The 16,019-nt window shown below is 46.0% G+C and overlaps 1 protein-coding gene across 1 annotated transcript in view; it reads right to left on the reverse strand.

Moving 5' to 3' along the window:
* Nucleotides 1-455: 455 nt before the first annotated feature.
* The window catches only part of uqcc1 (ubiquinol-cytochrome c reductase complex assembly factor 1), a 17,245-nt gene continuing 1,681 nt past the window's right edge, over nt 456-16,019 (reverse strand). The window contains exons 2-9 of the mRNA XM_080892059.1: nt 15,253-15,357; nt 14,419-14,526; nt 12,880-12,952; nt 11,581-11,638; nt 10,938-11,046; nt 2,452-2,529; nt 2,085-2,198; nt 456-1,226 (exon numbers count right to left, since the gene is read on the reverse strand). Of these exons, the coding sequence (XP_080748185.1) occupies nt 1,092-1,226; nt 2,085-2,198; nt 2,452-2,529; nt 10,938-11,046; nt 11,581-11,638; nt 12,880-12,952; nt 14,419-14,526; nt 15,253-15,357 (780 nt within the window). The 3' untranslated portion in view covers nt 456-1,091. The remainder of the gene's footprint in view (nt 1,227-2,084; nt 2,199-2,451; nt 2,530-10,937; nt 11,047-11,580; nt 11,639-12,879; nt 12,953-14,418; nt 14,527-15,252; nt 15,358-16,019) is intronic.

Here is a 16,019-nt window from a genome sequence, read left to right on the forward strand (position 1 = left end):
AAACTTTTTAACATTTTTACTGGATTATTTCTGACCTCCAACCATTTAACTATGAGTATTGATTATGATTATTAATCTCTGGCTCTCTTCCACAGCACATGTCGTGCCAGATGGCCCCGCCCCTCCCCAAACCTGGTTCTGCTGGATCTTTCTTCCTGTTAAGTTTTTCCTTCCCACTGTTGCCAAAAATCTTGGTCATAGGGGGTCATTTTATTGAGGCAGCTGTTATTGTAATCCATATAAATGATGCCATACAAATAAAAGAAAATTCAAGTTTTTTTATATTTATAAGGTCAAAGATCTTTTTTCACCCTCCTTTAATTAAAATTCTTCTTCCTCTGCTGCAGCCATTTGTTGCCACGTTCACCTGGTATTAGCAGTAGATAAATAAACCACAAGTCAAGTTTGCATTTAACCTGAGAAAACTGAGCACAGAAAAGGAGTCAGGAGCAGACGCCGTTCAGAGAAAACTTTATTTATTCACTTTTTAAAAACAAGAATGACGTCGTGTCTTTGAGGGTTCAGCTTCCTGTTGCGGTGTGAGAGCATTATGGACACCTCACTGACAATCTACAAGGATCGTTTTAACCTCACAGAGCAAAACTTTATTTAAACACAGTGAAGGAGCAGTAACAGAAGTCTCAGACGACACCTCTGCAGGAGAAGAGCAAGCTCGAAGGTACCAAATACTTTATAAATACAGCGTGGCGGTACTTATAAAACTGAGAAAATATAAATATGTGTGTTTTCACAGACAGGAAGCAGCAGACACTCTCAAACCCAACAGGACAAAGATGGAGGACGACGGCTGTACGTGCGACGCGGCCCACAATCCTCATCCCTGACCGTCTAATCTACATATATACACCGACCCTCTAGAATCAGACCTCTGGTGGACACATCATTGGGAGAATAAGTGCTCTGAACACAAGAGGAAAAAAGAAGAAAAAAAAAAAAAAGCTACAACAACAGACCTGATGTCAAATTAAAATCTCATAACAGAGGAGAGGAGGAGTTATGAGGAAAAGAAGGGGAGGAGAAAACATAACCCAGGAAAGGATGAAAGGAAACTGAAGTGCAACAAGTGTCTGTCACAGTCCGGCATCGTTGTACGTGGGTTTGACCACCTTCAGGATGCTCTGTGCGTTCTCCTCCACCAGGGGGCGCCACTTCACCTCTCCTGTGAGCAGCAGGTCGTCCCCGTCCAGCGCGTCGATGTACTGCATCTGCACACAGCAGCACGTCCACATTTACCCTCACAGCTGATGGATCAACATCGACTGTTTTCCTTTCTGCAAACGTTACTGCGTCATAAACTCTGTGAATAAATCTCACGGATTTCTAAGGAAACACATCAGGTACAATTTCCAGGTTCCATCAACATTTTGAACTACTCGCACGTCCATCAATCCTCTGCTGCTTCCCTGGAGTTGAGTCTTAGGGCTGCAGCCTAAGCAGAGAGGCCCAGACCTCCCTCACCCTTCCCCCCCTCCTCCAGTTCATCCGGGGAACACCGAGCTGTTCCCAGACCAGCTGAGAGAGTCTCATTTCTACCCTGGGAGCCTCCAGGTAGGACATCTTCACCCAGGAAGAGACATCCCGAGTCCTTCCTGAATGATGAGACTCCTCACCCGCTGTATAACGCTGAGCCTCACCACCTTTCCAAGAAAACTCAGTTTAACCGCTTATTACCGCGAACTCGTGTTTTGGGTCATTACCCAGAGCTCATGCCCATCGCTCAGGGTAATGACGTAGATGGACGGTAAATAATCAGCTTTGCTTCTTTAGCGCTGCTGAAGAACTATCCCAATAAGCCCCGAGCTCTCAGTGCAGACATGGAAAACCAACTAATTCTGTCGGACCGCGAGCAGCTCACTGTGGGAGAGCTCTCTGCATGGAGACGTGCACATAAACCAGTGTTAAACCCAATTTGCTCATCAGCAGAAGACTCTGGATTCCTGTGGTTAAGAAAACAGATGGAGTCAAGCCCGGAGAACGTGGGCCCGAAGCATGTGCCGAGGTCTTATCAGGACATCACAATTCAAACGCAACAAAGTGCACGTGTTAGAAAGACTAAAGCTCACCTGTTTGCGGACGTACTCCACCATGAGCTCGAGCTGTCCGGGGTCTTCACACTGACGGTTGAACAGGTTTCTCCACAGAGCCGCCGCCAGCACACAGTCATCAGACAGGATTCCCTGCAGGTACCAACACACGTGTTCACATGCATGAAGTTTCTTCTAACCTGATATCTGCAGTTGTTGTTTGCTGACATGTCCCAGCTGTGTGATCCAATCAGGATCCAGACTTTGGACCGGAGTTAAAATTGAGTGAGTCTGCAGTGCATCTAAGATGAACTCTCAAAGGTCATTCGAAACAGATTTCCAGTCGCCTTTGAGCAGAGTTTGAATGTCGGCCGTAAAACAGCAAGTTTAAAATTCTTTGTCTTACCTCGTCGTATCCAAATATCGCTGCATAGAAGGTTTCGGTCATCGCTTTCATCGCTTCCTTTCTGTGGATGGCATCAATCTGCATCATTAAACAGAGGAAGACAAATCAGAGTGAAGCACAGCAGAGATCGAGAATACAAGATTTGTACATTCGTGCCAGGCAGAAACGTCTGGGCTGGAAAAGTGAAGCCAAGGCTGAAGTGCAGAAACCTGCAGTTCCTCTAACGTCCAGCAGAGGCTCCAGCAGGGAGTCAGTGCCATAGACTCCCATGTTAAAACTTTACAGCAGAAATAAACATGTTTAGAGTCTGACACACAAACTGTTTGGTCTCTGTGGAGAATTCTTCCTTCATAGCTGCAGAGGGGGTTAAATTGCAATAAAGCTTAAAAGTTTGAATATTAGGGGGCGTGGCCTCTTTTTGACTGACAGGTGGATGGCGACACAGGCGGCTGTAGCTGCTAGCTGTCTGCTCTGTTTGTGCTGTCAGAGCCTTTTGGTGCATTTTTAATGACATTTTCTGACCAATAATATGGCTGCTGTCAGGTTAACTCTATGGGGACGCTGAATGTCCAGTCCCAGGTTTGTCCAAACACTTCCAATAATTTTGGAGATGTCAATATTGAAATAAAATAAAAAAAAGTTAAATAAAGTACAGGTTCATCATTTGATTGATCAAAGAAGTTTTGATTACCAAGTAAAAACTGCAAAACATTCTGATTCCCAATTCTTTTTCTATTCATATACACATGATACTTTTCACCATTTTTAATAGAAAAATAAATAAATAAATTTTAAAAATCCACACATTGACCAGTAAAATCAAAAAACGCTCCCTGTGCTGTTCATTTGTTCTACTGGACGACTGAAGCTCTCGGGCCGCAGGTGAATCACACGGATCATACTGTAGGGTCTGTGCGAAGGTTTGCACCAACACTGTCGTGCACACAGCAAAAATGGAAGGTTTTCTGACATTTACAGTGGGGCAAAAAAGTATTTAGTCAGCCACCGATTGTGCAAGTTCCCCCACTTAAAATGATGACAGAGGTCAGTAATTTGCACCAGAGGTACACTTCAACTGTGAGAGACAGAATGTGAAAAAAAAATCCATGAATCCACATGGTAGGATTTGTAAAGAATTTATTCGTAAATCAGGGTGGAAAATAAGTATTTGGTCACCTCAAACAAGGAAAATCTCTGGCTCTCACAGACCTGTAACGTCTTCTGTAAGAAGCTTTTCTGTCCCCCACTCGTTACCTGTATGAATGGCACCTGTTTGAACTCATCATCTGTATAAAAGACACCTGTCCACAGCCTCAAACAGTCAGACTCCAAACTCCGCCATGGCCAAGACCAAAGAGCTTTCGAAGGACACCAGGAAAAGTATTGTAGACCTGCACCAGACTGGGAAGAGTGAATCTACAGTAGGCAAGCAGCTTGGTGTGAAAAAATCAACTGTGGGAGCAATCATCAGAAAATGGAAGACATACAAGACCACTGATAATCTCCCTCGATCTGGGGCTCCACGCAAGATCTCATCCCGTGGGGTCAAAATGATCATGAGAACGGTGAGCAAAGATCCCAGAACCACACGGGGGGACCTGGTGAATGACCTGCAGAGAGCTGGGACCAAAGTAACAAAGGTCACCATCAGTAACACACTACAACGGCAGGGAATCAAATCCCGCAGTGCCAGACGTGTTCCGCTGCTGAAGCCAGTGCATGTCCAGGCCCGTCTGAAGTTTGCCAGAGAGCACATGGATGATACAGCAGAGGATTGGGAGAATGTCATGTGGTCAGATGAAACCAAAGTAGAACTTTTTGGTATAAACTCAACTCGTCGTGTTTGGAGGAAGAAGAATACCGAGTTGCATCCCAAGAACACCATACCTACTGTGAAGCATGGGGGTGGAAACATCATGCTATGGGGCTGTTTTTCTGCCAAGGGGACAGGACGACTGATCCGTGTTAAGGACAGAATGAATGGGGCCATGTATCGTGAGATTTTGAGCCAAAACCTCCTTCCATCAGTGAGAACTTTGAAGATGAAACGAGGCTGGGTCTTCCAACATGACAATGATCCAAAACACACCGCCCGGGCAACAAAGGAGTGGCTCCGTAAGAAGCATTTGAAAGTCCTGGAGTGGCCTAGCCAGTCTCCAGACCTCAACCCCATAGAAAATCTGTGGCGGGAGTTGAAAGTCCGTGTTGCTCGGCGACAGCCCCAAAACATCACTGCTCTCGAGAAGATCTGCATGGAGGAATGGGCCAAAATACCAGCTACTGTGTGTGCAAACCTGGTAAAGACCTATAGTAAACGTTTGACCTCTGTTATTGCCAACAAAGGTTATGTTGCAAAGTATTGAGTTGTATTTTTGTTATTGACCAAATACTTATTTTCCACCCTGATTTACGAATAAATTCTTTACATATCCTACCATGTGGATTCATGGATTTATTTTTCACATTCTGTCTCTCACAGTTGAAGTGTACCTCTGGTGCAAATTACTGACCTCTGTCATCATTTTAAGTGGGGGAACTTGCACAATCGGTGGCTGACTAAATACTTTTTTGCCCCACTGTAAATGTGAGAAAACCTTCCTGCTGCCGCACAGCCGGGTTTGTCGCCACTGAATCCAAAGGTGAACATTTCCCAATGCTGCACAGGCTGGAGTGTAGAGAGTGCGGGCGCTGAGGAGGCGCAGCAGTGATTATGAATGTGGAGAAAATGAGCGATGTTTTTCCTGCGCTCTGCCTCAGCCACTATGAAACCTTAGAGCAGCTCCAATCACTGCTGCTGGCTGTGTAAATATAAGCTGCTCATGTAGAGCTTGATTAGGAAATTTGCGTTTTAGGGAATCAAGAAAAAAAAAAGAAGAAAAAAAGATGATTATCCAAGGAAAAAAAAGACTTCACGATGTTCACGGCTGCATGTTTATCTAACTCGCTTCTTGCTTTCGTCTGTTCCTTTAAAGATATTCAATTTATTCATATTTATGACTCTACAGTCCTATAAACACTCTTGATCTGATACACGTACAGCTTTGGCCATCAAACAGTGCTGCAGCCGCATCGCTAGTGAACGGTGCTAACGTCATGCAGCTGTACTGGCTGTGAGGCTGGGAAACCTGCAGTCAGTCAACAGCAGGAGCTCAAACGCAACGTCCGGACTAAAAGAACGTTCGGGAATCTCATCAGATGGATTATTCAGCAAGCATCAAACAAATAATAAGACTTAATAAGAATGAAAATAAGTCAAATTTTTCTGCTAACTAATGCTTCAGATGGAAAATTGTATTTTGCTGTTGCATAAATGTGCAAACGAAGCTTTTGGACTGTTCGGATATCACTGAGGGTAACGTCACAGTCAGCTGTGCACAGTGAGGCTTCCTCAGTATCTCTGACTGCTGTACTGAGGTTACTGCTGTTATCTGCTGTTTGTAACAGGCTCAGGTCGTGATAATGATTGAAATGTGACATCATGAACGGACGGTTCACTAAAAACTTTAACTTGCTAAATAAAAATGGTAAATGGCCTGTATTTATATAGCGCTTTACTCGTCCCTAAGGACCCCAAAGCGCTTTACACATCCAGCCATCCACCCATTCACACACACATTCACACACTGGTGATGGCAGCTACATCGTAGCCACAGCCACCCTGGCTGCCAGACACTGGCGCCACCGGGCCCTCTGACCACCACCAGTAGGCAACGGGTGAAGTGTCTCGCCCAAGGACACAACGACCGAGACTGTCGGGGCTCGAATTGGCAACCTTCCGATTACAAGACGAACTCCCAACTCTTGAGCCACGATCGCCCCACAAAACAGAGGAAACGTCCCCGAGCGCTTCCACAGATCTGCTGGCGAGCACTGAAACAAATCTTTGATTATCAAAACATCAGCAGATCGTTTTTCTGCCAGTAAACGTCTCGTTTCACCTTTCAGTCTGACTACAGGAGAGAAACCAGCTGAAAACAGCTGCTCTGCGTGTACAGCTGGGACATAAAGAAGCTGCAAACTTCCATGACTTAAGTTAATGACTTCAGCGTAAGGTTAAAGGTCACAAAACAAGTGAGCTCTGAACAAGAGAAATGTGAGGTCAGACTCGACCTCTGAACATCTTTACTATTGAACTTTAAAAGAAACCGGACTTTGTTGTAACTCTGTGCTGACACGCTTGACATACAGAACACGCAGGTTTACGTACACATGCTGACAAAAGGTCACGTATGCAGCTGTGAAAACACCTGCTGCGTACGAGACCGATGCATGCGTGCCCACGCTGCAGGAGTGACCTCACAAGCCAGACTGTAATTTCTCATCTCTGACCTCTTTCTGTCACACGAAGCAAAAGGAGCAAAACTAAAGAGCTCCTTAATATGAAGAGCGCTGAAAGCTGCTGCTTGGCTGCCGCTGAGCTCGCTTTACAGCCAAATCCAAGAGGCTGTGATGGGGTGTGGATTCACACCTTCACTACGAGTCAACTAAATCTCCAAAGACCAGTCCCTCCTGCTCCCACCTGAACGGCAACCCTCTGATTTTATGAGTGTTTACACCACACGCTTAAAGATGAAAACTTTTCTGCTCCAACAAGGAAAGCTGCATCAGGCAGAAAATGTTTTCCTGCACTGGATGAAGCTCTGGCCCTTCTGCAGTTCTGTTTCTATTTGAAGGCACGAACCCAAAAGACTGTGACGCTCTCGCCTCTCCAGCGTTTTATCAGCTCTGTTCCTGTGCTGCATGTCTTTCAGCTCAGTGTTTAAAATACTGGCAGCAGCCTCCTGGTAGATACAGTAAAGATCTCAATCTCAAAATCCCACACCGCCTTGTACTCAAGTTATCGCATTCACAACCTTTTTCGTCAGGGCGTTAGCCATCAGCTAAAACTCTGTAACTGCAGCCCACGAGCTGACGGGGTCTTGGACTCCAAATATTTCACTGCCTCGGTGAAGAATCGGGACCAGCTGAGGGTTCAGTGTGGACATGGATCAGGTGTGGAAACCTGGAGCTGTGCATGGATCGTCTCGGACGTTCTATTGGACGAAGTTTGGTCGGCTTTTGACGTCGCATTCCTCCCACAGTGTCTCTGCTACTGAGAATCCTCAGCATGAACTTTGACTGAGAACAGCGTCGATCATCTAATTCAGCCAAAAACTCATAAATCCTCTTTTTCAGGTCTGACGTAGCGTTTGTGCGTATTGTGGTACGATGACGTTTTATGAAGGATGCTGAGACTGTGGACCGTTTTAACTCTCAGCAGCACCAAACTGTTTGATTTTGGAGAATTTTAAAGCACCTAAAAATATCAGGCTTAACAGTAAGTGGAGGGGTACAAACGTGCAATTCATAAACGAGGCTCAGAGGCAGGCGTGTCTCACTTTGGGACTACGACGTGAGGAAAGAACCGAGGATGCTCTGAGGAGTGAGAGCAGACTGCTCGAGCTGTGCTTTTACGCGTTTTGACCCTGTTTAATATCCTGCCGCCCTACATTTACATTCTTTGTCACAACTCTTTAATTCTTAAACGCAAACACCCGTAATTAAAGTGGGTTTTTCCCCTCTGTTAGCTTTGAGACTCGAATCCAGAATAATCTGCATTATAGAAGGACAAAGTGTTTCTGAAAGCTTCGTGTGCTCAGAGCCCAGATTTATGTCAATGAGCGACACTTCCTGGAGCTGCTCCACTGACAGAAAATAGAGGAACGACTCTGTGGACACAGCGGCCGCAGCCAGGCTCGCTCTCCGGGGATTTGTTGGCACAATTACGCTGATGTAAAACTTTAAAATCAACAAAACCTGCATCCTTTGTAGCATGCAACGGCACGGATAAAACTGAACGCACTGTTGCATCAGCTCGAAGGGGAAATGTGGCTGAAATAATGAATATTTATGTAACAGAATGACATTTAGCTTGGAGACGTGTTTGTGTAGATTTGTGGCGATTTAATGTCACAGAAGCACTTCTGAGGAACCTGAGCTGCTGTGGAAAATACTGCTGCTGTCAAGTCTGTATTAATGCAGTAAAATAATCAGTCATCAGCGTGTGCTCGTTCTCAGCTCTTCAGTTCCAAACGTCTGCCCTGCTGAAGTTTTCATGTTTCATTCTGGAGCTAAAGCGATTAAGTTAATTACATTTAATAAAGAAAAACAATCAGAAAGCCAGTTCTCAAACTTTGCCCAGCGCCAGTTTCTAAATGATGAACATTTCCAGCTTTTGCTTTCTAAAACAGTAACTTAATACCTACGACTTTTGGACAGTTCGCTCCTGCGGCTCCCTGACCCGTGGCAGGAGGTGTAGGGGTCTGGTGCTGTGTGGATTGGGCCACGGTAAGGGGCGGACACCCCTGCGGGCCAATCCCTGGTTGCCAAAAGTGGCTCTTGGAACAGCACCCCTCTGGTGGGGAACAGCCTGAGAGTTCCCAGCTAGGGTTCAGACTCGGGCTTGCCTCAACAGTGTAGCATCTCGATCCCAGGGCTGGCCTCTGTTCCACTGTGGAGCTGGCCTCAGTGAAAGGTGGTGAGCAGGGGTGGGTCTACTTTTATCCCCCGAACTTGGCACCTGAACAGAAGGTTGCTTACCTGCGTCTGCAGGTTGAAATAAGTTGAGACTATGTGCCCAAAGACAGCTCAGAGTACCTTTAATACCTGGATGGGTGGAGTGCTCGAGGGTGCAGTGAAAGCTGGAGTGGCGTGACAGAAGGAAGGACTAACCGACCTGCAGTCGTTTGTCCATGATGAACACTTTAGCTTCACGCTGCTCCTTTAACTGGGAAGATGATCTATGAATGGTCCAGATGCACCGATGCAGTATTTGGATCACACATCCAGCAGCAGCAGCAACTTCAGCAGCAGCAGCTTGTCAGTGTGTTTGCTCCATTCAGTCCATATTTAATAGATTTATTTATATGAGGTTATTTGACAAAGTCAGCTAATCAGTGCTACACAGTCGAGCCTCGTCCTCCCCGTGAGGACAACAGTTACTGCAGCTTACAGGATCTGCAGATAAATGCAGCTGGGATAAGCTGGACTGAGCATTCCCAGTGAGCTGGGGTTGTATCGGTGGTCCGGGGCATTTCCAGGAAAGCAAAGGAAACAAAAGAAATGCTGACTTTGAATCTTTGTGGTTTACTTTGTGGGTGGAAAACTTCCAAGTTTGCAAATCCCAAAATTACAGAAACCTTTTAATTTACCTCAGAGCGTGCGGTAGATCTGTGTGTGCTCTGATCATGTGACTTTTCTTTCAGAAAACAGGGTTTCCTGCATTTCTTTGCAGCTTTCAACAGAAAAAAGTCAAAAATATTTTAATTTAGTTTGAGTAAATAATCCCAGTTATTCAAAGTTCACATTTTGAGCAGGAGACGACTGTTGTGCGTTTGTCTATTCTGTTACTTTGTTTTCTCATCTTTTCACTTTCATGCTTAAGTTGAAAACAGTCTGTAATCACCACATTTCCATGAACAGTTGGTTACTGACATTATGAAGCAGATGCAGCAGCTCAGTGGAGCTGACTCAGATCAGGGTTAGACTGCACAGCAACACGAGTCCTGTTCGTGGCGAAGGCAGTTCGTACGTGCTGATCGACATTCACAGCTGTGAAACACTGACCGTGTGCTGCAGGAGACTGAACCACTGCCAAAGCATTCCTGCTGGAACCTGAAGATCCAGATTCTGTTCCAGCAGGAGAGCTGGCCGATTCTGACAGCAGCGCAACCTCTGCTGCGGCCGTAACCACAAACCTATCAGCCAATCAGCCGAGTTGATGCAAAAGCTTCAACACGGGATTTTTGTCGCTGAGGGAGAATTAGAGTGAAAGCTTCTGTTACACACTAAAACTCTGGCAGGAATTAAACAGCTGGGAAAATATCTGAATTTGCAAACTCAGCTTCAGTAAATAACCCGAATGAATGAGTAACAGAAAACCTTTGTTACATGATCATTTTAGTTTTAAACCAAGAATAAATCAGGATTTCAGGCATCAAACATACAAAGTTCCAACAGGCTGAGATCTTTCTCCCAGCAGTGACGCTGAAAAGTGGAAATACAGTCGCATGATATTTACAGCCTGTGTATTATGCACGCTGTGCACCAGCCTGCGTGTGTGTGTGTGTGTGTGTGTGTGTGTGTGTGTGTGTGTGTGTACCAGCCTGCGTGTGTGTGTGTGTGTGTGTGTGTGTGTGTGTGTGTGTGTGTGTGTGTGTGTGTGTGTGTGTGTGTGTGTGTGTGTGTGTGCGCACTTCACGATATGACAGAGGGTCTGGTTGCAGCTGTTGCTGTGGTTACCGTGGCTGCTTTGTTGGTATTGCTTCTGTTGCTTTCGTTTAGTTGCAGAAGTTATGCAGACGTTGCTGCACACGTAGAGGTCGGTTGTCTCTACATGTGTTGGTGTCTTTGTGGAGACTTTAATACTCTCAGCTGAGACTGTTTCACCTGCTTTCACGCCTCTGAATTTAATTTTTTTTCCCTTCAAGATCAGAAACATAACGTACCCCCATGATTTTGCTCCTCTGCTCCACATCCTCCCACATGGAGTGCACGATGTAACGGCACATGTACTTCCCCTCTCTGCCCTCCTGACGCATCCGCACCAAACACATCCTGAGAGCACAAGAACACAACAAGGAGACTGAAACGAGCGCACAGCCTTAAATCGCTGTGACGAGTGAAGCCGTGTGCTCATCGTATGAAGAGCGTCACTGTCCCAGCCACAGCAGGAGCAACAGCGACATCATTACATCATTAAAAACTATCAGACGCTTCCATTTAGACCACATAAACACATCAATAATAATAATAATACAATTATATATTATATGCATTCTCTCACTGTGAACTGGATTCTTTGCATGCTACAGAGGACGTTTAATGTTACACAACATGTGAAGGAAGATAACTGTCAAAGCAAAAATACATCACATGACACACGACTGGGCTAATAAATGCACGGAAGAGCAGCAACCGCACAGACAGCGCGGTCGACACGGACCACGGCTCCCTTTGCTGCTTACGCCAATCAGCACACAGATTCCTCAGAGCAGCAAACAAACCATCTGATTGGCTGATTGGATAAATCCAGCTGTACAGGTGTACCTAATAAACTGGTAGCTGAGAGGATGCGTTTGTGCAACTCACCATACGTGCAGCTGTGCAACCAGGAACCAGGAGTTGAGAGTGTCAGGGAGGGTGCACTCTGAAACACACACATTAGGATTCATTAGGATTCTCTGCACGCCGCACCTGCGTCAGACTCTGCAACTACATCAGCATACAGTAGGGCTGTTTGACGTCACCACGTATATCGGACGACGATATGAAAACGTCTATCGTTTCATTTTACACACCATCATTGTTTCGAGGTGTCGCAAAAACTGTTTGCGGGAACATTGTTCATGGTTTTGATGGTCACTGTAGCAGCTGTATTCATTGGTTAATGTTCTCTCTCTTATATAAACACACTGCGGACAGACAAGTGACTGTTTTTACACGTTGTCGTTAGCAACAACAAAGGTAAACCCAGCATGTGGCTCTGCCGTCCGCTTGTTTATTTCCCACATAAATCTTTCACAATAAAGCTGAAGATCTTTTTGAGATTTTCCAAAATAAATGACGACAAACAGAAGGACCAATCAAAACGAGGGGCTGACACTGTAGCGTGGACATGGTTTGGTTATGAGAAGTCTCACACCAACACCTCAGACTCAAACACGACAAACCTCTGCTGCCACCGACGCACGAGTCACGTGACAGAGTGTGGAGAGAGTTTACTGATGAGGAGCAACGAAGAGCCGCCAGGTGCTCCAAATAAACCTCAGACTCAAACGTTAGCACGGGCTTTTCCCCGCAGCACGTCGTGGGATAAATACTCACAAAGAAAAATGGCGGCCGTCACAACTTATGTCTACAAATGTATCGTTTCACGCATCGCGATTCACAGAATTTACAGAAAATGTAACATTTTTGTGATAAATATGGCTGTCGGGACGACAAATGAGATTTTGGTCATATCGCACAGCACTAACATAAGATGTGCTTTTCTTTTTAAAACACTCATATCTGAGAGTTTAAGGGGAATAAGCGGCAGAGCTGAAGGTTTGAACGTCTCCAAAACACAAAGCGACACATTTACCGTCCACGCCTGAGCGGGAAGGTGACGATACCACAGAACGGAGGACAAATCCACAGCTCAGAGTTGAATCCTTCACAGCTGGGAGTCATATCAGCGTTCGTTTTAAGCTTCTCATTACGTGAGATTTATATCTGAGCTCTTCGGTTTGTTCTGCGTTTGTGTTTTTATGTTACTGAGAAAAGTTGTTCTTCAGGTTTTTTTGGGATAAATATCAGCAAACACAAGCCCGTCACCAATAAGCATGTCCGAAGCAAAGTGGGAACAACATGAACGGCGGCCCAGGGAGCCGAGCGTGGTAAACTCACTGTCGAAGAACTCGTCGTAGTTGATTCTCTCCACGCAGCACGTGTACATCCGCAGAGCAGCAATCTTGATTTTCTGTGGAAACAAAAACATCACGTCTGACGTCGTCACTCTGCAACCACAACATCGCACTCACAGCTACAGCTGACAGCTACGAGTTGCTCTCACCAAACATGAAAGGGGAGTCGGGGCGTTCATGAGGCGAAGTATTTCAATCAGCTGATTCTCGTGATGTCACTGACATTCAGAAATGGAGGAGGGGCTTAGTGATGGCGTTTGAGGGCAGCTGAACATGGTGTAAGTGAAGGAAAACACCAACTTCAGAGCTCTGCTGTGTTGTGGCAAACATCACTCATAGGAAAGGCCTCGGCAGGCGACCCTCCTGCGATGGCGCAGAGACAACACGCTGGCTTCCTGTTGAAGCTGTCAGGGGGCCACGCTGCCCGAGTAACAGCCAATCAGCCTTTACACCCCAGCGGCCACAGTGCAGACACTCATTCCAGCCTTTCTTTACTCCTCCGTCCTGCTGGCTGTTGGGGCGAAGCGACTGGACTGTGTGGGAGTAATTACACTTCCTGCCTAGTGTAAATGCACCACTACACTTCCATTACCAACATTTGTCAATGGAAACCGGGGGGGGGGGGTACAAAATGACATCAAACAGGCAAACTTATCCAAATGAGTTTGCCTGGTTCAGCAACTTTCAGCTGGAAGGGCGACTCGCCCGATGAGCTTCATTTAACAACAGCGAGCATTTCTGTGGGATTGTTCTGGGATTTAAGGCTGATCTGTGCGTCTCTGACGGCGGTTTTATCTGTAGAGTAAACACGCGCAGGAGCAGGACACGAGTTCAGAGGTGTGCCAGCGAGCCAAACGCTGCCGGTCCGGCGGGCGGCCCAGCTCTCTGCTCGCCTGACATTCCCCGGCACGCACGCAACCTTCCCGCCTTTAGCCAAAACCTCCCACATCACTGAAGCCTGCCACAGCTCCAACTGTTTATTCCTTTAGTGACCTGCGCATTCCTGGAAAACATACCGACTACAAGAGTGTGACGCCATGAATGAAAGCTACACACGCGTGCACACACACACCTCTGGTGAATATCACTCCCACTGCAGTGACGTTATTTGTATTTTTGGCCTTCTGCATCTTCCATAACAAATGTTTTATTACTCTGTTGTGTCCAAGTGCAGTTTGGTTTTATTCAACCACAGAGAGCAGGAGGGGAAACGCTGCCCTGACAGTACAGGTAGAAACGTCTGACCCGACACACCGGTTAGTTTTTGTTACCTGTCGACCAATCAGGGTGGCACACATTCATCAGAAGGTGCGTTTAAAGGACGTAAGCGTGTTGCTTTTGAATGAAAGGTTGTTTGAGTGCAGAACGGACACGTCAGCAGGTAACAGGCGGCCTGGGAGGCACATTAAACACATTTAACATGACACTAAGTGCTCGTGTTGATTTCACACATCAAATGAAGCCAAATCACCATCACCTGCTCGTTTTCAGCCCACGTCTCACCCGTCTCTTCTGCACTCACCCATTTATTGTATTTGAGCGGTCCCGTGAAGCCCATCGCCTCGATGAGCTTTGTGAAGGCGCCGACCTCCTCGTCCGTGTGCTGATGCGTCTCCTTCACGTTACGGAGCTGAAGGACAAAAAGAAAAAGCGGAGCGGTGAAAAAAACGACAGCGAAAACAGAAACTGCTCCTTCAGCAGGTGGGATGTCAAACGTGTGCTGCGTGACCCTGGTTTAATCAGCACGTGACGACGCACCTGTGCGGCGCGACCTTTACCGCTCACTAAATTAATACGCTGACCTACTCCGAGCTGCACGCCGTCTTCGTGCTTTGACAGTTTTATTACAGCCACCACGACCCCGCTAACCTTCATCAGGACGCGCAGATGTGCCGAAGTTTTCTCCCAGTTTTCAAGCTTCATTAAAAACAACAAAACCAGTTGAAGCCTCGAACACACGGAGCAGGCAGGAAGTGCTTTAAAGGCACGAATACGACACGACTGAACTCAGAATTCATTAAATTCATCCTGAAATCCAAGCAGGTGTGAAAAACTACAGGCTGAATAATCAACCCTTTAAAAGAGGAATTACAGTTTATTTGTTTTCATTTAAGCAGAAAATGAGGAGGTCCCGAGTGCAGAACAACTGGCTTCACAAAATGCCTCCGAGATGACGGAGATGGAATCGACCGAGTGAAAAGAAAAGTGTTATTTATCAGCAAAGAGTATATATGTTTGGCATATCGGTGGCCCCCCCCACTGGGACAAAAGAGCTGCTGCACAGCTGTTTTGAAGCAGTCCATCTGTGGGTTAAACAATGAGGGTTATTTGTTCATGTGCTTGCGTGAGATGTTACCTGTGTGGCGACATGCAGCGTCCGGCACGGCGTTACTAATGGAGAGGAGACGCCCGCCTGCTGACAGGCGGCCAGCGCTCTGAAACAGGCTTCCTGATCCAACCCCTGCAAGGAGAGAGAAGTTAAGTCAGGCTGAACACAAACGATCGACTGTTTTATTTGTTGACTTGTTTTTAAAGACGGATCAAACACCTGCTCGTCTCCCACTAACAGCAGTGATCTTCACGTCACAGCTCAGTGTTGTTCTCAGGTTTAGCCAGTTTTCGTGACCCTTTAGCATTTTTTGTTTGAACTGCACGAAACATCCTTCATTAACCCTCTGACTGCTGGACAGGCTTTCTCTGAGTCAACATTTATAAACTGTTAAGTCTCTGCACCACCCAACGTCACTGAGTAGAAAGACCTGCAACAATAATCTGATTAACTGATCTGATTAAGTTCATTCAGATTTGTAAAAACATGATGTAAATTTAAAACCTTTCAAAATGGACTAAAGCTCAAAGAGAATGAAGAGACCGCTGCTATGAGCTGATGGCCTAAACTCCCATATACTGTCTCAAAGAGACACTGAGGGAACAACAACAAATATTAAACCTCAACATCTGCATCAGCACAACTGCTGGCAAAGCTTTAGTTCAATTCTCAAAAAACATTTAGTACCTAAAGAACCTTTAGGTCATTATCTGGTTGTTGCTTTAAATGGTGGTTATTGAAACAGCTGCTGCACTGCACATGTGCAAAGAGCACAGCTTAAAGCCTCTGTCACA

Source organism: Rhamphochromis sp. 'chilingali', assembly GCF_963969265.1.
Source record: "Rhamphochromis sp. 'chilingali' genome assembly, chromosome: 9".
In the NCBI taxonomy this organism is placed as follows: Eukaryota; Metazoa; Chordata; class Actinopteri; order Cichliformes; family Cichlidae; genus Rhamphochromis; species Rhamphochromis sp. 'chilingali'.